The 23392-nt window shown below is 41.4% G+C and overlaps 1 protein-coding gene across 1 annotated transcript in view; it reads left to right on the forward strand.

The window, feature by feature from the left end:
• Positions 1-18613: 18613 nt before the first annotated feature.
• Positions 18614-23392, forward strand: part of KBTBD12 (kelch repeat and BTB domain containing 12) — a 33151-nt gene continuing 28372 nt past the window's right edge. The window contains exons 1-2 of the mRNA XM_050904696.1: positions 18614-19683; positions 20641-20911. Of these exons, the coding sequence (XP_050760653.1) occupies positions 18614-19683; positions 20641-20911 (1341 nt within the window). The remainder of the gene's footprint in view (positions 19684-20640; positions 20912-23392) is intronic.

A 23392-nucleotide genomic window follows, 5' to 3' on the forward strand; every position in this document is an offset into this window, starting at 1 on the left:
ACCTCACCATTTCTTTTCTCATTTCTATTACTAAGGATGACTGCATAATCCACTTTACAAATCCAGCATCATTGTATCAGGACTAAATAATATCGCCAAAAGATACAGCTATGCTGCCGTGGTTAGAGCGGTGCTTTATTTTGGTAGCCAAACTGGAAGCATTGACTGAAGAACAGTTATTATTGTGCCGCCTGGTTTTCTTGCTGCTTTGCAATTGACAAAGCATCATTTATCATGCTTTGCACTCCAATTTTTCTTTGCATGTTTTCCAGCTCATCATAACATAATTATGTTTCTGTTTCTTCCAGCCAGCGGCTGATACTTTCTTTTACTAAGACAACAGCTGCACTGCACAACCTTGATGAATCCCCATAAGGGTAAAATGTGTCTGTGGTGCTTGTTTCTGCCTTGGCAACCCAAATGTTCAAGCTCTTTTTTATGACAAATGCTGTTCTAAAATGCACCCAACCCCGATGCCTTCATAGCATTTCTCAAAATGAGGTTTTATATTGTAATTTTGACTTGAAATATTAAACATCCTGGCTGCTTTGTAATTTTAAAGGCTTCTTTTGTAACATTTCTTCTCATAGTGTTTTTAGGTTCATAAACACTGTGAGGGAATTTTGGAGGGCAATAGTTACTGATGTGCAATTTATTTTTTGAACTAAATTGATTTTATGTGTGAAAATCAGCACAATCTGGAGGTCTGCTTTATGCTCCTAAAAGACATCTTAAGGGAGCTTTCATGGTATAGGTGAATCATTTCCTTACTTGGCCTCAGTTGGTCCAGCCACACTGCAATGTAAAGGTAATTATATCAACCAACCTGGTCTATGAAGTGCATTAACTGCTAGTGATGGAAAATGCGGTAAAAGACACGCAGTATTTTTATTATTACTTATCGAGATATTTTATTTAACTCTAATTTAGTACTTTGAACCTGAGATTTCAAAGTACTTCAGAAAGGAAGGATACCATTGTTATTTTAGAGGGGGGAAATCAGAGCAGAAAAAAGTAGGGGTCAATACTGGAGGCAAGCTGAGGGCAGAATCCATTCTTAATGCTCCTGATTTTGTTTACCCAGTTATACCATTACTAACTCCCATCTCATCTCGAAATCTATCCGTCAGAGCACTGTGAACAACTAAAGCAGTAACTTTTTCCGTCATTAAAGATTATCCAGATTTGCAAGTATAGGGAATATTGTGTCCTGGACAAACCCACAGCCTTGATAACTACATTCTTCAGGGCAAAATTTTCCCTCCAGTTTTGCTTTCTATGCTGATCTCCTGGATGTTATTACTGCTGCCACCATCATTTGAAGACTGGTTGTATTTATATATAAAAATTACAATAATTCTGTACACAGAGGCAAGAGTTTTAACTCATATGGTCAATCCTATTTACATCTATGTGCGCCGTGATCTAAGGATACTTTGGGATATTTGAGCATGAGGGTGTATGTGGCAATGTTTGAGTTCTGTCCACCACATTGGTTACTGATGTCATTGCCTGAGAGGCTCTTAGATGTTGATGGAGACTGTACCTGCCCAGCCAGGGCTAACTTCATCTTCTATCCATGAATGGTGAGTATAATTCTGCTGTTGCTAGAAAAGGTAGCAGGCTTGTTGTTTTGGATATACAATGAACGCACGGCTCATGAGAAGAGCTTGCCTTGTGCTGTTTCTTCCTTATAACCCTGTGGCAAATTCTGGCAGATTCTGCTCAGATATATTTTAGCTTTTTTCTCATGTATCTTTGGTTTCTTTACTCACTCCACTCACACATGTTCAGTGTAAGAAAGATGTGCATTTTCTTTCTGATTCATGTACAGTAATTACTTCCTAACATCTGCCTAACAGATTTTGTAAGAAAAGTAATTCTGCAAATATTAAGAAAAAAATTAATGTACAAAATCTTTGAAATCTCTATTACTGGGGTTTGTTATCCACAGCTGACTGGATTCATTCCCAGCCAGGAAGCAGGTTCAGCAAAACAGCTGCATTAGTTATTTAACTGGAGGCCTGATTCTGCTCTTGCTCGCACCGATGTAAATCAGGAGTAGTACTAGAGAAAACAAAGAATCTCTCTAGTGCGAAATGCATGTTGGAGAAAAAGTAAGCATTATGGTATGGAACAACAAGAGAATTCTAGCAGATATTCTGCCATCCTGGTATAGGTGTTAGGCAGTATCTTAATGTCTTACAGAAACCTTATACCAAATATACTGCTCACTCCTGGGAGTGTTCTCCTGTATATATACTGTGGTAGCATCAAGTGGCCAACAAAATTAAGGCCCAGTTGTGCTCAGTGTTGCACCCTAGTACCATGAATTCACATGCGACTTATTCTGTACTAAGCACCACATTCATTACTGTTTGCATCTGGTTCATAATTGTTCCCTCTCAGTTATTTAATTTTTACAGTATATCTGCTACAATTTACTTTATACCTTCTAATGCAAGAAAACACACTCACTGGTTTTCCTCCTAGGCAGAATTAATGCATGTAATAATTAACTCAGAAGTACACTTTGAGAAAGGGGATGTCAAATGAGAAGCATTGCAGTGAAAAAGGGGACAAAGCATCCACAGGCAAAGTATTTCCTATGTAAGATGACAATGCTATATCTCAGGACAACAAAGGATTGTTACTAGAGCCTCACGTGCTTTAGAGATGGACATCTTCAATCCTCAAGGCCATTAACACCCTTTGTATTTGATCTTATTGTAAATTCGCAGCATGTGCTGTTAATAACATCAAAAGTTACAGTATCTGAGAGTTCACCACCCAACCCTCATCCTGTTTCCTCCAACACAAGGTATCTATTATATCTTGGCTACAGTCATTGATTCTCATGTAGCAAAGGTATCTGTGGTTTTGTTTGTGCTTTGGAGTCAGGAGCATCTGCAGTTGCTGTGGGCTGATAACGTCAGTTCCGATTCCTGTTACAGACCTGTTGGTGGGGCTTCCTGAACCCCTGCACATAGGAACCTTCCAGTTCACAGTACTATGCTTTGATACCAGCATGTGTTGATTATTTTTACTTGTTGACTTTTCCTCGTACAATGCTGAATCTTCTCTGGAGTTACAGTAACTTTTTAAATGGGAATCTAAGGTTTGGAGACGCTACCCTTTCAGGCACAAGAGGAAACACTCAGCTCCTGGATGTAGATATATGCATGAAACTCCATCATTCCTAGACCTTGGCAGCTTTTGAGGAAGAGGACAGCAGAGGGAAGGCTGCAACATTCAGCACCTGAGCCAGAGAGCACAAAGCATCTCTTTCCCTCCTGTGCTGTGAAATGTGTATGAGACATACTGAGCAACGTGTGTGTCCTCAGTCCCGTCCCGAGACCCGTGCCCAGCGCCTCAGCACCTGCAGGGATGGGATTACAGCAGCATCTATGCTTTGGGTTAAAACAAGGCTAAACTCCTAGCCTTTGATTTTGTGGGGCTCAGTCTGAAATGAGGCAGGGGTGAAACCAAGCCAGCAATGTCTGCCTGAGCCCAAAGCCTCCCTTCTGCAGTCCAGTTCAGACACGTACCCCTGACTGCGCCCCGGCAGTATAGCTCTCTGCCATGGCTCATCTGCCTCCACCTCTGCCCCCAGTTTCAGATCTCTTCAGCAATATGTTCTGCAACAAACAAGGATTTCTGGGGCAACTCCAGTCAGATCAGAAAGATATCCTTCTTGCTGCTTTGAAATCTGTGAGCGTGAACGATTCATTCAGCACAGCACCCCTTGGCCATTCATATCTATCTGATGATCAAATATATTTTTAATTATCAATCTGAGGTGATTTTTTCTTTTCACTAGACAATACTCAACTGTATTGTAAGAGCTGTTGGGATTGAGCCAGAGAATTTGGCAGCAAGATATGGAACATTTGGGCTTTCAACACTTAGGAACATATGGAAAGAGGTTTGGAAGATTGCCACATGGGGTGTAACTTGGAAGATGCTACATTTCTTCATCCTTTTTTTGTGGACAGAAGTAGAAGAAATTTTACTTTTTTGAAGGATCCTAATTTCTGTTCATTTTCTATGATGTACTGCTGCTCTAGAATACACCACTATGCTCAGCTGCAAGATTTAACCAAAATCAGCTGCATGGTTATGGGCAACTGTAGATGGGCAATTAAAAGGGTGACAGTATTGCAGATCTTTCCAAGTTTTTACCTCCTAATTCATGAGATCCCTCGCAGGTGAACTCACAGAGCTACAGTCTGGTGACTCAGATCATAGGGTGAAAGAGGATATCTGGTGCCTGGCCTGAGTCAGGATGTGCACTGTTTACTGAGGTCTTTGAGGATGAGGCCCTGCTAGGTGGTCCATCCTTCTTGCTCCCACTGTGACCATCTGTCTCCCTATCACCTTGACACCCATGGATGGATAGACAGTTTAGGCTGTCTGTCTGCCTCTGGTAGATAGTTTCATCATGTGGCTTGGAGCTCCAGCACTACACTACAAATGCCAGTCATGTTTGGGGCAGCAGGGGAATGGGAGACAGGAGCCACCTCCAGCTTGACGCTCAGGACTGGACATGTACGAACCAGCGTCATCTTCATCTTCATACCACTTTAGGGACAGATGCCTCATGCCCATGATGGGAGAAGTCTGTGTCTCTCAGAGTTATTGCTTTTGTTTGTCAGAAAAGTGATGCACAGTTTGCTTCATATTTGGTAATTCATTCACCATCATAACCACTGCGTAAGAAAGGTTTTTTTAATGCATTTTTTGTGGCACAGTTGTGTGCCAGGTTGGGGGGGCTGCAGCAAATGCAGAATTTATTGGAATACACAAACATGGATACCCTTCTTAACTTGCACAATTGGCACACAGGCCCTGCAGCTTAGTGAATACTAATTAGTCTCTCTGACTGCTAGGAAAGCATCGTCATCCTGGTTTAGCGATGAGAGACAAAGACCAACGGTGGCAGGGGCTTGTACTGAGTGACAGATAAAGTCACAGCAGCCAGAATTACAGTCGTCTTTGGTGTCCTGAATAGTAAATCACCCAAGTTTGCCAAGACTGTGTCTGAACAGCAGGATGGAGGCACCTTGGGGCTTTTCCCTCAATCCCTGTCCCCAGTAGCTCAGTTCAGGGCAGGCTGCAGCTCTCATCCCACCCAAGTGCTCAGGTTTCCTCTCCTCAGAAAGCACTAAGGGCGATGGGGAGGAGGTGTATGCCAGCTCTGCCTTTGGCAGGGAGCTCGAAACCAGCCCGGGTATGCATTCACTTCTGGGAACTGGGAAGCACTCTCAGACCCTGTGTTTTGGTTATAGTCTGCGTGTTCCTTGCCCACAAATTCATTGTGGCTTTTTATCTTGCATTTTCATGTGACAGTTTGTTTCAACACATGCAGCCAAATAATGACTAGGCATAGCAAGTTCCTGTTATTTCTTTGCTAACAGCATGCCGGGGGTCACTAAGGTATCTCTAGGTTATGAAAGGGGTAAGTGAAGGCTGAGAAGATGACATCTAGGATTAGGAATTGCACATGGAGGAATTGGTGACCAGAGCAGAGGAAAGAGCATCTCCTCCAAAGACATTCAAAGACCTGTGGCAATAGGTCTTGAGGACTGACCATGTAAGTCAGGAGAGCAAAAAAGATAGGCAAACCCTAAATCATTTGAATGGGATTTATTTTAGAATGAAACCTCTGTCTTTCTGAATAAAACCTGGAAAAGGTCAGGTGAGTTTCGAGCATTTTTTTAGCCTTATATCCTGTGGCTGCAGCATTTCTGAGCCAGCTAAAATCTGATTTAGAATGTTTTTAATATTTTGCTTCTTCTCATAGAACATACCCTGAGAAACATGAGAGTTATTTCTACTTTCTGTGGTCATAATGGCCCCAAGTTCTGCTATTCTGAGTATGCACTTCCCTTCCTGAGTTTCAGTTTTGATGTCGACTTAGAAATCTTTTTGACCCTTCTTAGAGAGATTAAAAAGCACTAAAACTAATGTACCGAACAGCCTTTCCACAAACACCATCCAGTTACATGCTTCTTTGCATCTCCATTCCCATCTCTACTGATCTACAAGGAGAAAAAATGCTCTCCTATCAGCCCATTCCTTCTGTCTGATTAACTGGCAGCTATCATCACGCTATTACAGTTTCATTTCCAGTGAAAAAAACCTGATGGATGTTGAGCTCCTGGATTGTGGCACCACTGCAAAAAAAATCAGGTTTCTGTTTATACCAAAGGGCCGGCAGTACCTCCTTAATCAGGCTGACTGTTCATTGGAAATCAGCAGATATTTTGACTAAAAGCATCCGGCAGTGCAGTATAACTCAGTAATAACTGCTTATCAGGGGATCAGGAGGGAAACGCCAGAAGAAAGACTGTAGGTGCAGTTAGAAGCACTGGTGAGTAGTTGACTTTGGGGGCTTTCTTTTCCCTTTTTTTTTTTTCAAGACTGAATTTGATGGAGGCTCTTTCATTTAAAAGACAGAAAGACCTACAAATTAAGCAACATCTAGCTCCTAATGTGTGAAACTGCAATTTGCATACATCATGGCAGCTGCTGAGTCGGTCCTTATTACCTCCGCTGGAGTGTTAATTTAGCCACAACTTTCTCATTTATTTAAATGAAAAAGCAGCGGGTGGCTGGCATGCCACATTATCTGTCAGGCAACCTGGGAATCAGGTTGACAGAGCCAGAAAGAGATTTCAATTCAGAGGGACTGCAGGGGTGCTGCCCCCCGGACTGCTGGTCGCAGGCGAGCTCAGGATTGCCCTTGGTCTGCTCTAAAGGTCAACAATTACCCTAAGGAAAAAAAAAAAAATCAATGTTGTATTTGGACTGACATAAGAGAATAGGTAATAGGATTAAACTGGAAATCTCTCTGTTTCTGTTTTTTCTCTCCCTATGTATCCAAACTGGCACTGTATATACGGATATGATAACCAAAATATCATTACTGGTCCTAACATAATAGAAATAGAATAACCGCCATTTGCAGAGTAACGTGGTTCAAACCCACCATCAGGGCCTGACTGCACTCCGGCTCTCTGCCCAGGCAGGAGGATGCCAACGCTGCCCGTGTGGGATGTGCCGGGAGGAGGGAGCAGCTGTGGCAGCGAGCGGTGCCGGTGCCATCACCGCTGCAGCCAGCCTGGAGGCACTTCCACACACGGCTGACGCCAAGTGGATGAACAGACATCCCAGAACTACTCACATGCGGGAAGTAAAGCCAATGTGAGGTACCAGTCCCCACATCGGAGGCTGCCTCACTTTCCAGGAAAAGAAGCCGAGGAGCCCCAGGGAATTGCTGAGCTGGGAGGGGCGAAGAGCAGTGGCCACGCTGGGGAGTCACCCGTGGGCATGGAGCCAAGCGTGAGGCTCTCCTCTTCCGAGCTACAATGTTGTGCTGCCGTTTAATGACACGTCTGTGGAAAACTGTGTATTTGTCAGCGGAGAACGAGCCAGAGCAAAACTGCAGAACCACGGCAAGAGTGACAGAGGAGATGAGTTTATTTCAGCACGTTGGTTGCAATGTTTCAGTGGCAGCAAAGAAAAACCACATCCTGATACTACCCAGAGTTTAACTGAGCTGATGCAGGTCTCTTCTAAAGTTCAGCTAGAACTGACTGTGGCTTGTGGGTCCACTCATTGCAAACCATGGCGTAGCTTCACCTATGGACAATTTGCTTGCACCTGCCTGTCAAAACAGGTTTTCTGCTTTCGGATGAACTGTAAACGCTGCGTAGCTGTTCCCAAAGTCTCCACTCAGAAAAACACACTCTTGGAAACTGGTCAGACTTTTTCCTAAAAAGAGTCTGTTTTTCCAATAGGTGAATCACTAGCAGTTGAGACTCAGAAGGGAACGTCTTTGCTCACGCAACACCAGAATGTACTGTATGACCGGTGCCATGCAAAAATTGTTCTAAAACATTAAATTCCATACGTATTTCCTAAACACTGATAAATTCACATCAAATGTGTCTCTTCTGTCTCTGACACCTACTTCTTAGCATTGTTTTAAAACACACTTTGTTAAATGATCACCCATTTGTTGTATTACCACAGATATTCTTCCCTTTGCCATTAACTTAACGAAGTTCAGCAAAAACTTTTGTCTTCGCCCACTTCTCAGCCATTCATTTTTATAATTAAAATCACCATGACAACAGATAATGATATCAGAATGAAAGGATTACAACTTAATTACATGAAGAAGGTGAAAACAGTCTTGGCTTACAGCAGAGAAAGCTTTTAATTCTAGCAAAAATATCTTGGCCTGATTCACCTCTGTGTTACGCCGTTTGTATAATTACACAGTGCTGCTGAGAGCCGCCCAGCGGTCGCCCCGCTGCAAGACGGGGTGTCCCGGTTAATTCAGTGAAGTGCAAGAGAAATATTCAGAATTTCATGAGCGATAAAAAGGAATTTGTCTTAAAAGCATTAGTTAGTGTTTTTGTGAAGCAGGCTTATTATAGAAATTAGCTGAGGAAACACACCCATAAAGGAAACATGATTATTATTATACTAGTGGAGTGGTTTCATATAAATAAAATTCATTACATAAACACTCCATGTTAACCATCACCATACTATAAATTGTTCCACGTAACAGGAGAACAAGACAATTTAGGGGATATGGTCCATTTTTATCACAGCTGTGGCATTTCATCAGTTCACCGTTCTATCTTGGTTTCTGTGAGACCTATAGTATCAGATTGGATATTTTTATTTCTAAGATAAAGCTGAACTTTTAATAAGAACAATCTGGGAGTTTAGACAATATATATCTTCGTAATCTGATCTATTGAATTTTCTGACATGAGTAAACTTTAATCACTTTGATTTTTTTTCCTAGTTTTGTTCACAAATGATACGAAATATGCTTTTAAAAATGATGTACATCTTAATTTTCCCCCTAAAAACGACAAACCGCTATTAACAGTTGAACATTCCTGAACACTCCCTCTACGGCTTTTGGAAAAACTCTGTAATAAAACCATCAGGCTAAAAATCTAGATAAGGAAATAAATTTCATTTTCAATTTTCTCAGAAGCTATTATGATCAATCAACCAATTAGTACAGTGAATAAATAAATTAATGCCATTTAAAAAAGAACATTCTGAAAACCCCTTAATGTCTTTCTCAACTAAAAGTATAGGCTCAACATTAATCAATTTTATAACCCTAAATTTTGCTTAATCTTTTTTCCATCTTTGCTTAAACGTATGGAGATATAAATAGTGTATTATGGCCCTCTCTATTCCCCTTTAATTTACAGAGCACAGGATCTGCAGCTGATGTAAATCAGTGCAGCCCCATTATTCTGGACCAATTTAGTGGCTCTGTTTCTGATTTACATCAACACAAACAAGAAGATAGTCCAGCCTTATGTCTGATTAAAATATACAGATAACACTTAAATTCAGTCAGGAACCCTTACTTTATGCACAACTTCAGCTCTTAGTGATCTAGCAAGGGCAGGAGACACAGTTTGGGGAAATTCCTCTCAGCTGTAGAGACAGTGGCCTTCGTTTTGAGAGTGACTTGGATAGGGTCAACTAGCAACGGCATCTCCTCTGGTTTGGTACCCAGCCCTCAGTGGTAGGTGGGAGTCAGCCCGATCATCGCCTATGCTGGAACCGCTCCAGCCACCCAGAAACAACTGCGACACAGAGATGTGCCCGGCCGTGTGCCCGTGGCAAGGTCCGGGGGGATGACGTAATTCTTTAGGTGGGCCACCAACATAAGCGGTGGCTGTGCCATCCCACAGAGGAGCCTGCTGCTTTTTAGTGCCGAGTCTGGCAGGCGGCGGGCCAGGCAGCATATGGGCAGGGGGGAAGGAGAGCAGCTCCGGTGCCAGTCGGCTGCGTCCTAATGTGCCCCTGTGCATGACATTAAAGCAGCTCCTCGTCCCAGCCAGAAGCCCAGCATGGGCTATTTATAGCCCTAGCACCTTGCTGCTCACCAGAAGCTCTGTGCTGCTGTATGAGATCTCTGTTTCCCTCTCCCACGCACTCTCACAGACACCTGCCACTCCCGGCGTCGGAAAGGTACATTTAAATCCTTTCCCCACTCAGAGCAGGAAAGAGAAGGGAGTTTGGCACTGAGGTGGATGGGCAATGTGGAAATGCGAGGGCCAGGCTGCTTTGGGTTGCTGGGTGCATGGGAAATTTGTGGGCAGGGGTACTTGAACGTATGTCTTGGGGAACCCTTAAAGATGTGGGCTGGAGCGGGGGCCTATACATGGCGATGCAGGGTCAGCTGCAAGGCAGCTACATGGGGAGGAGGCTGTAGGACCCATTGTTGGTGCCAAAATTGAAGCCCTTTCAGTTCCTTACAGCGCCTGCTGTCCAGTTCATAAAGGAAATGTAAGAGATGAATTACAAAGTTAGGATGGGAACCCCCAAACAATATCAAACTTGGGGTCTGTTTGCAGCTATATGGGGTTTGCCAGCAGTGTGGAAATAGGATCAGCCTGCGGATGCAGAAATTTCAGTGTCTGAGGTCTGTGCGTGGGGGGGGCTCTGCATACTCCACAAGCCTGCAAACATCTAGACTTGCTTCCAGTAAGGAAGCTCAGAGAAACTCTTGCTTCTCCCATCAAGGCATCTATATGTGCCTGGGACTGATCCTTACCATCAAGAGGCTGAACATTTTTAATATGAGGGTTCACTGATTTAGTGAACTAAATCATTGCAGATTTAGTAGGTATCGAATAGGTGTGTTAGTGCAGGGGCCATTTTGGAGGTGGTGCTGTGTTGTTGCCATGGGTTGCTACGAATTTTCTTTTCTGTGGGTATGGACGTACCTAGATATTTGCTTGGTAGTGATTGAAATTGAAACTAGAGAAATTTATGGGGAAGGCTGGATTTGAACAGTAACTAATGGAATGCTGGCGTCAAGTTATAAGGGTTTACAACTTGCAATTTATTTTAGTTTCACTGCTGAGTGATAGGAATATTAAAGCTTTTACATACTAGCATTTGCTCACCAAATGGATACATACTTCAGAGTTTTATGTAATATTAGCAATTAGAATTCACAGTCTTTTCTGTTGTAAAAACGCAAATAGAGCCTAGTTTGCACCAAGCTATTAAATTATATTTCTTTTAATTGTGATACAGTCCAATTTACACTGTATGATATAATTGTTCCAGAAAGTAAGCCTTTCCTATACTCACCAGTATGTTTAGATAAACACAAAAAGAGAAACCTCTAAGACCTTTGCCAGACTGCTTAAAGAACTACTGAAATACATTTTAGAAATACATTTTCCTTCTGCTGGCATCTGTCACTGGATATGTAAAAAACTTGTGCATCCTCCTTCTGTGAATGAGCACTTTGCCATTTCAATTAGTTTTGATATGTCAGAAAAATGATCTGCTCATGTGAACTGTAAAAGAAATGGGCTCTGTATGTATATATTCAGCTTCTATTCTTCTCATGCAATTAATGCACATAATTGGCTCAGACTGGGATTTGTTTATAGGCATTTGTTTGTGAACAGAGCCACATCCATTTTCTACTTAAATCGTGGGATTCGTTTGACTGACTTCACTGAGCTTTGAATCAGAGTAAGATTAAGGTCAGGTGAAGGCATATTTGAAAAGATGGCCCACAGGGTCTTTCATTTTCATCTGCTTTGATTTTTTTCATGAATCTATAACAGTTTAAAGAAAAAAATATGCCTGGTATTTGCTGAGATAGGATCAATATTAATCCAATCCCACATCTAGGCCTCTGTCTTGGCAGTAAACGGAGCTCAAACTGTCAAATCTTTCCAGAATCATAAACTACCCAAAGGCTTTGAAAACTGATCAAAGCATCTTCAGGTCTCCAATGGTCAAATGTGCTCCCAAACACAGTTTCTGAAGCCTTGCAGACTGCTTAAAATCTCACTGTTAGGTGTCAAGGTTCTCCTAGCCCAAAGAGCCTTGTTAAGTCCCATTTTATTTTTATTTTAAATTAAGAGCAACGAAATGAGAAAGAAAACAAATAAGCTACTGCAGAAAGGACAGGCTGTGTCTGTAGCAGTCTGAGTGGAGATGATTGCAGTTTCTGCTGGCAGTGGGATGCTTACAGCAGCAGGGATGCAGTGATGCACCCAGGGGAACACAACACTGCCACTACTGCCTACATCTATAGTAGCAGCCTGTAGGTCAGCAGCCCGTCTTTCTGCACTGAGAGCCTCCTTTTACACCACTTGCAGACTGTAACTGGCTAAAAAAGCTCCCATGAGCATGCCTCGCAGCACACGTCCCAGCAGGAGCTGGCCCGTGCTTGGATATCATGAGACCTCAAACTGCCTTGACTCAGGCTTCTCAGTATCAGATGGCATGTGAAAATAAACAAGCTGCCACAGGGACTGAGGGAGAAAGATAGTTAAAATCTCTCTCAGAAGGATTGTCATACTTTATCTTATATAGGCCACTGACATAATTTGATTTGTAGTGTTCAATGTTTTAAAACCTCAAAATTCCTCCTTCCCTGCCAGCAATAAATCAATTCAGCTCACCTGAAATGTACCTGCTATGGGGCTGATCCTGGGAGATCGATAGGGCTGAGCAAGGAGAGTTCTTCCTCTGACTTTAATGGGAAGGAGATCACATCATCTGGCAAACCTTTTAAAACTGCCTAAACAATTTAAGGCTGAAGTTTTACCTTTAAAAGTGATGCAGACACTTGAGTTCCTAAATTGCACAGTGAGCTTAAGTAGGACTTGGACTTTTAACTTAATTAGATGCCTTTGAAAACCTGAAAATCCTAAATATCTAAGTAACTAGCAACTGACAGAATACGAAAAACTTCAGAAAAGGTACCCTGGCTGCTAGTAGTTATGGTGATACTTGAGACACATCCAAACGCTAAATGTCTAATTGTCACAGAGAACCATTTATTAGAGACACTAACCTGTATGCCCTCTCCCAACCATATAGACATACATTTCCTAAGAAGAATTGGATGTTCTCCCACTTAATGCTCTGGCACAAGTTTGTATATTTTATCTGGACAGTGTGAATGAAATTAATTCAAGAAATAATATCTAAGTCAAAGCAAGAAAGTAAGTGTTCCCTGAAACTGTGAGTGACCTTTTCAGCATAGATCTCTAGCCACAGACTAGAAATGCTTCCCAGTCTGACCGCCGATAACTATTCTTTGAATCTGCTTTTTCAGCCAGTTGGGCATCTAACATACGTTGATTTAGTCAGTTGATTTCATCACAATTTGTTTCTAATGATATCATGTAGCACCGTATCAGTAACTTCACTCAAGACAAAGTATCTAATTTATCCCCTATTATGCCTGAAAAAATGAAGAAAATTAGATTGGATTGACACAATTTGTTCTTGATAAATAGGTGCTATAGCTGCTTTTATCACCTTATTACCCTCTAAATTCTTATAATTTAATCATGTAATAATTTCTTCCGGCATCTTTCGACGTATCAGAATTAAGAGAATAGTTCCTATTATCCTACAGATATAGGAACATCTATAATTCCCTGGAAGCTTCCTTTCTATATCTTATTCTTATTATACCTTTTCCTTATATAAAGATTAGCATTATTATTTGCCCTTCTCAAGCACTGCGGGACCTTTTGCATGGTTTAAAATCTTGATCTTAAATGCCAGCATGGCCTTCATAATTAAACCCCAAGATTATAACATTATTATCATCTGGGTACTGATTTCTGCCTCGCTGTGGCTGTCAGCCAAATGTCATAATGCATACAATTAACAGATTTGCTTCTCAGCTTACTGATAACAGAGGAAGCACAAATAATTCATAGGCAGAGGCACCGGTTTTTTGATGTGACTGAACTCTGATCCTTTCAGCACCTGAAGGGAGGCAGGCTGAAGACAGGGCAGCCTCATTAAGGCAAAGAAGAAAAAAAAAAAAAGCAGAGGAGGAGGAGGAGGATGCAGGAGGTGCCCCCCGCGCCGCGGCCCGCTGCCCCATGCTGGGTGCTGTGACCTCTTCTGGGCCAGGTCCCGCAGCTCCCACCCTCCCACCACGGCGCGGGAAAGAGGAGATTCCTTGGGACTGGGGGAAAAGACAAGAAGAATCTATGTCCCAGACAAAAATACAGACAAAATAATGTCTCTAATTACAAGGTAGCTTTTTTTTTCCAGAGGTTAAGGGAAATTCCTGATGAGATACTTCCATCTGGTTTACAGTCCCTTTGTGCTGGGGCAGTTCAAAGAGGCTGCAGTGTAACTGAGAATTGAGGACAGCATTTATTTATAGTTTAATAGCCTCATAAAAGCTGTAGAGCTGAGCTCACAGCAGTGCACTTATTTATGTTTTGAATTGCTCATGCAGCACCCTACTGCCTTGCAAAACGTATGCTGTAGCTCCTGCATAAAATTATATATGACTCTTCATAAGGTTCATGACACAAAGGCAAAAAAAAAAGTGAAATTAGACTAACAAAACAGCTGATATAAAAATTAAAGTAGCAGCCAGAACTGGAGGAAAAGTAACAGCCCAGCTCTGAAATAAAGTAACATCAAATGAAGATTTGCACCTGAATCCATTTTTCACAATAGAAGAAAAAAAAATCCAAAAACTCTGAATAAGGCAATAACTCTGATTTCAGCTCCTGGTGACATTACAAAGGATTTGAGCCTTGCACTGGAGGTTTTATAATGACAGCCCAGCCTCTGGCACAATCTCAGTATAGTGTCTCACTGCAAATTATATTTGTATCACATTTATCCCTTCTTTTAATATGAATGTACCATCTTTTTTCCTCTGTAACCCAGAGGGGAAAGCAAAGCAGCACTGTTTCATTATTACCCTTTAGCAGTCTTTCCAGTGATATAAAGGAGAATATTAATATCCTTCCAATGACCTCACCTAAACACTGCTAAAAGCCAGGAGGGGAGTGACAAGTTTGTAGCTAATGCACAGGGATGAATTTCTGAAGTTAATGAAAGGATTTCACCCCTGAGTTTTAATCCTGTTTTCTTTTTAACCTTTTAGCTTCAGTTTCCTCAGCTGTAGGATGGAGAAAGTAGACTCACATACAAGTCGACAGCACGATTTTATTGAGTACAGTTCAGTCAGGAGCTTGGTGTGCTATCAAAGCAAGGAGATGAAGGAGGTGCATTCTTATGAGGAAAGGCAAATACTGTTTTCTTGAAAGTGTAAGGTAACCAAGCTCTGCCTGTAGCTCTGGCTGGGGAAGCAGCATCGCTCTGCAGAGCTCAATGAGCTGGGTGAAGAGGAGGTTGGAGGGTTGCAGGCGATCCTGACTGCAAGGTGGAGACTCCTTGCACAATTCAGCCCAAGGATGACGTGACGGTTGGGTATGGGCCAGCTCCAGGAGAGGGGAGGCCACACCATCTGCCCCTCACAGGCTGTACGTAGTTCTGCTGCTGCTCCTGGGGAGGATGCCCAGAGCCACCCCACCAGCTTTGTGGGCAGCAGAGAAGACCACCCCACACCGGGTTCAGATGGGCAGGGCCCTTCATCATCTGGGTAGTGGGTGTAGGACTTAGCCATCAGATAATTTGTGCCTAAAGTAGTACATAAATGGCATGAGCTACATTGTGCTTTAAGGTTCCTATTGCTAACATCTTAATGAAGAAAGAGAGGAGAAAACGGCTGCAAGCATGTTGTGCGAGATATCCTAATCACTGCTAAATGATCACATAAAATTCACAAATCTGCTGAACGGTGTAATCAAAGACAAAGTGTTGCTCTTAAGAAAGCGAAATTAACAGTGAAAGAAAACTTAAAGGTGACCAGCAAAGGAAGTGAAATCATAACTCAGTTCTACACACTGCTTCTTCCTGATCTGTACAAAAGTCTGGGAAAGATGATGATGATTAATCATCTCACTTGTTCTTCACATTAAAAATGCACATTTTATCCATTATGGAAAAGCTGGAGGATGTGTGAAGCTCTGACATCACAAAAGAGAAAGGAGAGAAGTTGATCATTTTGGAGGAAAAACCCTGGTTAGTCAGATTGCTAAACAGGATTGGGGTCGTCTTGGTAGTTATTAACACTTTCATCCAGTTGGAGAGTGAACAACCTGGTTAAAGACACTACAGCTCATCTGCTTTAAGATATGTGTGCTTATAATACATGATCTTTGAGATATGGTGTGGTTCCTTTATCAAAATGCAGTGAAGATCAAATATTACAAGGTGATAAAATAGCACAAAGGGAAAACTATAAACTGGCCATCTAATTATCATGTAGGATTAAAAAAAGGAACATTTTCTATCTCATAAAAGACTTCTACTGACTGTAAAGACTGCTCCAGAGGCAGCTGATGCAGGATTAAGACCTATGTTTTCTCTAATGCAGTGTTTCATTTCAATGTAGCCAGCAAAAAAAAAAAAAAAAAGTTCTAGATTTTGGAAATACCATTGCTTTATTTTTTATACTCAACTTACTGCCTTTGATTGATTTTTAAAAGTACCATAAGAAGAGCTCAGAGCTTGGCCCACATTCAGACTATGAAGTTAATGTTTTGTCTTCCAAATCCATTTTTAAAATCTGGTAATAACCCAGATTCATTTCTCAGATTTGTTGCTTCTAGTTCCAGATTTGGAATATGGAAAGAATTGATAAAATCAAGGAAATGCTAGTCTTCAAGCAAGCCTGGCTTTTAATTTAGCACTCAAAGTGAGGAATTTATGTAATTTGCTAAAACAGAATGATAACTACTTCCAAAAACAACTGAACAGCTAAAAGAGTAGGACTGAGATTGATGATATAGCTGTAGATTTCTTTTTCACCTGGGAAATAACTATAATATTTTTTAAAAATCCATCTATCTAAATCTGTAGAGAAATCTGGACTGTTTGTGAAAATACCTTTAGGTGGATTTCAAAGAATTTCATATACTCATTTTTTATGTTGATACATATTTCTTTAATGAAACTAAGACTACTCTTTGTGCTTCCAGGATTTGAGAAAACCAGTTCAATCTGCCATACAAGACCCTGATCCTGCAAATATTTAAGCTGGTGCGGAATGTTAGTCATTTGGATAGTCTCATTAAGCGATTCATAGCATGTTTACAATGTGTTTCAAACATGGTTATAGCACAGCTTTAGGACTTGTTTGTGTATTGGTGACTCATGACATGAGTCCTTATTGCCTTTCCACAACAGAACTGTCTCATTACCACATTAGAGACAAAAACTGTGTTAAGGACTGGTATCCCTCAAGTGATGGGTAAACGTCATTCTCCCATTGACAGCCCTACCACTGTACCTCACATTCTGCAGCTTGCTGATCTGAAAGCCAGAGAGGTTCAGTAAAGGCCTCCCCCCCCAAAAACCAGAAATGGGACCATGAAGTTCCTTCTGTTTTCCCCATAAATAAAACTAGAGGGAGTATGTGAATAATTACAATTTAATTAAAAATCCCATTTGAGCTTACAGTAAGTGGAACCAAAACTCTGTGAATCTGCAGCACTTAAACATCCCGCTGAGAAGCAGGAGGACAGCTCAAAAACTGACTGATTATTTACTAATCCTTTGTTTATCCCAAAGCAAACCAGTAGCACCTCTGTAGAAACCAGTGACCTACACTTTGGTGTGAAAGAGTAAAGAATCTGGCCAATTGGACTGAGTTGCTTCCTGCCAATTCTGCCACCACACTTCAGGGGTGGAAGCTGTCTCTGCCCACAACATTGTCTTGACTCTCTCAGCTTGAAGCCTGGGGAGAAAGCTATTGGTAAAGTGGGGCGTGATGGGGCAGAGACAAATCCGTTGGTACAGTAACGAGGCGGCAGCTTCCTAACTGCTTTGCAAGGGTGTAAGCACAGGGCTTTTGAATCAAAACTGTTCTGCAAACTGGTAGCCAAGTCTGGTGGCAAGGCAGAGCATTAAACATCCACACATACGTTTATGCCTCTGAAAAATGCCAGTGAACTGGGTTGTACTAGTGGCTTTATTTCCCACCCGCTTTGCAGAGGTGTAGATCACTGTAAAAACTAATGAAAGAAGCAAGTCTAATGTTTTTCCATTTTTTCAGTCTTGTAAAACCTTTTTCTGAAGTCTCTACTTAGGCATAACTCCTAGTTTGAAAGGAGCTGTGAGCACTGAAAAGGCACTACTCCATTGTAGCTGTCTAACCTAAGGGGCTGTTGAAAATATAAGGTACTTTCAGCATCTAAGCAAGGACTAATGTCCTTCAGGTGCATGTGAGAGACAAAACTTGAATAGCCAAGGGACTAAGGGCCTGACCTACAGTTTATTAAAGTCAGTGGAAATCTTTCCCTCGATTTTAATAGGCTCTAGATCAGGATCAGGGAAAGGAGGGAGAAGGCAGCTGGAAAAGACTGTTTTGAAGGGAAGTCTGTAATTTTCTTTAAATAATCACAAAACTTGTGGGGGGCATTGAATATTGAAGATCACTTGAAGTGTTGATTTTATTTTTTTGTGCCTTGGAGACCTTGAGCCTGAGACCTCACCATAATTTTACATACTTTTTATGCCTTATTGATTTATATCACACCCTATAGAATGACTAGCTTTAGCTATTAGCAGCAATATTAATTTGCCCAATAATTTGTTCTTATTGGACAATGTTATGCTTCTACCTCTAGAAACACTCCTGATGAAGACCTTGAATTCTGAGGAGATTTAAAAAAAGGAAGTTGGGAGATCAGCCATGGATCATAAGGCTGAGGAGAAAAGAAGGCAGCGCCATAGCTTGACTTTATTGGAACAAGTAAAGACAATGAAAGAATCAACAGAGATAACTGATGTTGTCCTAGTTGCAGAAGGTGAGAAATTCCCCTGCCATAAGGTGGTGCTGGCTGCCTTCAGTCCCTATTTCAAAGCCATGTTTACCTGTGGCTTGGTTGAATGCACGCAAAGAGAAGTGGTACTGTATGACATCTCTGCAGAGAGCGTGTCAGTAATACTCAATTACATGTACAGTGCAGATTTGCACCTCACTAATCAGAATGTGCAGACTGTTGCGCTTGCTGCGTATTTCATGCAGATGGAAGATGTTTTCAGTATATGTCAGAAGTACATGATGGACCATATGGATGCTTCCAACTGTGTGGGCATCTACTACTTTGCGAACCACATTGGGGCAGAAGATTTATCTGATCAAGCAAGGAAATACTTATATCAGCATTTTGCTGAAGTGAGCTTACAGGAAGAAATATTAGAGATTGAATTCCAGCAGCTGTTGACTCTCATAAAATCAGATGATCTGAATATTTCCAGGGAGGAGAGCATTCTGGATCTCGTCATTAGATGGGTCAAGCACAGCAGAAAGTCACGTGTAGAGCACCTTATTGAGCTCCTGAAGCAAGTGAGACTGGTACTTGTCAGCCCTTCCTTTCTCGTGGAAGCCCAGAAGAGGAACACAATGATCCTGTGCAATTCAGAATGCAATGATATGTTTGAGGAAGCACTGAAAACCATCAAGCTATCCAGCCACCCTTCTCTCAGCCTGCGATATGGCATGGAGACTACTGATCTCTTACTCTGCATCGGCAACAATTCTCTTGGCATTAGGTCAAGACATGGTAGCTATGCAGATGCCAGTTTTTGCTACGCTCCTGCGACACAAAAGACTTACTTCATTTCCTCTCCAAAGTATGGAGAGGGTTTGGGATGTGTTTGCACTGGTGTTGTCACAGAGAATAATGATATTATTGTGGCAGGAGAGGCAAGTGCCGTCAAAATGTCTAGGCAAAAGACCAGGAACATCGAAATTTATAGGTGTGTACCCTCTGTCGGAAAATCCCTAATTATTTAAAAATTTTAAATCCAAATAATGTTTCTGGGGACAAAAGAAGACCATTAGACAAAGCGTTCTTTACTTGAAAGTTTTCCCAGAGATTTCGATTACTCTAATCAATTTGTCACAATCCATCTTTATGGCATAATGAATTATATACATACAACCAAACCCTGATGCCTTTTCTCCTGAAAGAAGGAGGATTTACTGTAGTGGCATCTCTGTGTAAATGAGCTTGATTAGATCCTACATCAATGTATGTGGATTTTATATTCTCGTTACTCAAATCTCAACTTTTTCCTAGGATGCTCTTTTCTAGGTTATTAGCAGGGGGAAATAAGTCAAGCGAATGACCCGAGGAGTCCAGTAAGACAGAGATAACACACCTCTCTGTTATGCTGATGATAGTACTTCAGAGATTAAAGGATAATGATTGTTAGCTTTAAACCCTCATTCTGTTTTTACTCATGTCTTTTTCAGATGCACCCATTTTAAAGAAAACCAGACATTTTCTGGATTAAAGACAAAATTAACAAATGGTGACAGCATTTTCAAATACAGATGCCTAAATTTAAGGAAGTAAATCCATACTGAGGCAGATGAAGTGGCCTTATTTTCAGCAGTGCTGAGCTCTTACTCTTCCCACTAACTTCAGTGGAAACTGTGATTGAACAGCACGTGCAGACATAAGGGATCCTTACCTTAATTAGGGTCAAATGTCTTTGAAAGGATGCCTAAAATTAGGACCCCTCATACTAAAAATGCTTGATATTGCAAAAATTGGGCTCACTTTTATAACTTATCTGTGAAGGAGAAAGCTCCTCTTGTCATTGTATCATTGTCTGAATAAACATTGACGATGAAGGGGGTAACGTTTCAAAACAAGCTGATGGGACCTCAGTGAACCAGGGCATTTACAACTTTGGATCTTCCTACAGATACCACCAGCGAGGAAACCAGTTTTGGCACAGCCTGTGCACCACTCAGCTCCGTGAACTCTACGCATTGGGCACTATCCATAAGGATCTCTATGTCATAGGAGGGCAAATGAAAGTGAAAAATCAGTATCTGGTCACAAACTGCGTGGAGAAGTATTCCATGGAGCAAGGCACCTGGAGAAGCACGGCACCTCTTCCAGTACCATTAGCCTGCCATGTGGTGGTGACGGTGAAGAATAAGCTCTACGTGCTGGGTGGATGGACACCACAGGTTAAGAAATGCGCCAGTTACTTTGTTTTGTTTGTGTACTAACAAGCAGTGTTGTGTAATTTTATCGTGCTTCTTCCATGGGAAAAGTACATCAGTGATAACAGAAGAATAAATTGTTCACGTTCCTCTGGTTAAACACCTTTTGTAGGAAAACCAAGCAGGGTGAAGAAGAATAATATCCATTTTATGCCATCCTCACTGTAAATACCAACTTCAGGAAGGGCAGTTCTTTCATAGAGATGTGCACAGTAAGCAAGAGTTTAAAATACGTCTCCTGTGTCAACGTGGGTTCCAGCTTTTCCTTTCCTTATTTACCATCCTCTTAATTTTTCTAGGTATCAGTATTTAGTATTTAATAATATTAGGTAATTAAATCATATGTATCATTTACATTAAATCAATGTAATATTAGGTATTTAAATCATACAGGGGCCCTTAACTGAGCCCTGTCTTCAAAAAGTGTGTACACAGGTAAATTTCAGGGACAGATTTATTTCTGAAATTTGAAGTTCACCCCAATTTCCCACGAAACTTTCTTGGTTAACTAAAGTTCATTTATTTGATTTTCATTATATTGTATTTTAAATGAAAAGTCAAAGTGTTGTCTGGAAAATGGATTCCTTTAATCAATCCATTTATTTGTTTCAGTTGCATTGCTTGGCCATGTAAAGTTTTAATGGGAATTTTCAGCAGGGCCACAGATACCATACTCAGTAGTACAAGGAATATACAGAACTACGCTACAAGGATGATGGATGTCAGGAACAGTGCCTGCTCTCTCCAGTTGCTCCCAGTGCAAAAGTTCTTTTTTAAGAGCGTAGCCCATTCTTATTTACTGCTCGGTACAGTTTAAATTTGAGTATTCAAGATAAATCCCCACATTTACGTGACAAGGAAGTAGAGCATGTGTAATTCTTATTGCCGACAGCAATATGTTCAGACTGTCATCACATCTCATTGGTTTGTGTTCTCTTGAAAGAAATTACTGTTTAAAGTATTTAAAAGTGAGATGCATTCAGCAAACAAGATTTCCACCTCTTTGGATATTTTGAGTGCAGGAGGCCCCAAAGGAGACAACAGAAAGATCAGAGAGTATTTCTGGTACTGAATCAACTGAGCAAGGATACCTTGCTACTTAAAGAATGAAAATATGAAAACACCTAATGTAGAAACAATCTGTCTGTAAAAAAACTTGAACTGAAAGATACGTCATATAACAAAGATAGATGTTGAAGTCAGACACCCAGCTTTGTCTTTCTTAATAGTTCTCCAGAACAGATTGTAAGGGGGAAAAGTGACTTAGAAGCACAAGTCAGGAACATTGAGCCAAGAATGGTTTTAAAAAAAGTACAGGCACCTCGAAAACACCTGAAGTGGATACCTGCCGACCAGTACTATCAGTGACAATACATGGGAGTCTGAGCTTATATGTAAATAGGCTTGAGATGAGCAGATTAACAGTAATTGATTAAAAACCATAGCTTTGTAAGATTAGGTCGTACCTGAACAGATCAGAACAAATTAGCTAAAGCTCTCAAAAAAGTGCTTTAAGACGAGCACTGCAGAGTGCTGAATTCTTCTGGTACCATATATCTCCCACACTTATGTGTCAGATGCAGTGATTGTATACATGGGGCTACCACAGCTGCACTGGGAAAGCAAATTAGTTCGTCAAGCCAGGAGTTGTCCCTATGCTCAAGCAGCACTGAATGTTCTGTCAATCCTGAACAAATACTAACGACGCAGCATTGATAGAGTGCCGTAAATGCATGTGTCCATTACAGGACAGAGATAAATACATGTTCCCTTCCCACTCAGGCTTTGCAATTGAAACAAGACAAGACAAAGTCAATCCAGGACATAAAATGACAGCTTAGGAGGGCAATGGCTCGACTCACAGCAGCATTGCTCCAGCTCAGCATTGGTCTAGCCTCACTGATGCCAGCAGAGTTGAAAACCCAAGCGACTCCAGCCTTGGTAACTGGGGGCTTTTAAAATGGAAGAAAGCATCTGGTGAGGCTGAGAGGAAGGTTTCAGACCCTTGAGACAGAGAGAAGGGCTGCTGGATGTTATGTTTTCTGCACATAAAGAGCACAGGGTGCGCTCTGAGGTGAATGTTACCACAAAAATTAGGTAGGATGTGAATTTACAGAATGTCAAATGGTGCCTGCTCCTAAGTATATGCTTACTCTGTGTTGAAAATACACAGCTTACCCCCTCTTTCAGTGAATAAATTAGTGTTTCACACTTACCACGGAAAAAGAGCATGCCCCTGGGCACTTACAGGGAGTAACCAAGGGGCTGTATATTTACTTTCTAGTTTGCCTCCTACTATCTGGCCCGTGACATTAGTGTTAGAAAGGTCTTTTGGGAAAGAAAAATAACAAGCAAAGCAAGAACACATATAACACCATCACAAGTAAGCAAAGTAGTTCTCTCCTTCTCGCTCTCTCTACATGAAACCTTTCATCCCGAAATATT

This window comes from Gymnogyps californianus, chromosome 13, assembly GCF_018139145.2.
Source record: "Gymnogyps californianus isolate 813 chromosome 13, ASM1813914v2, whole genome shotgun sequence".
Lineage (NCBI taxonomy): Eukaryota > Metazoa > Chordata > Aves > Accipitriformes > Cathartidae > Gymnogyps > Gymnogyps californianus.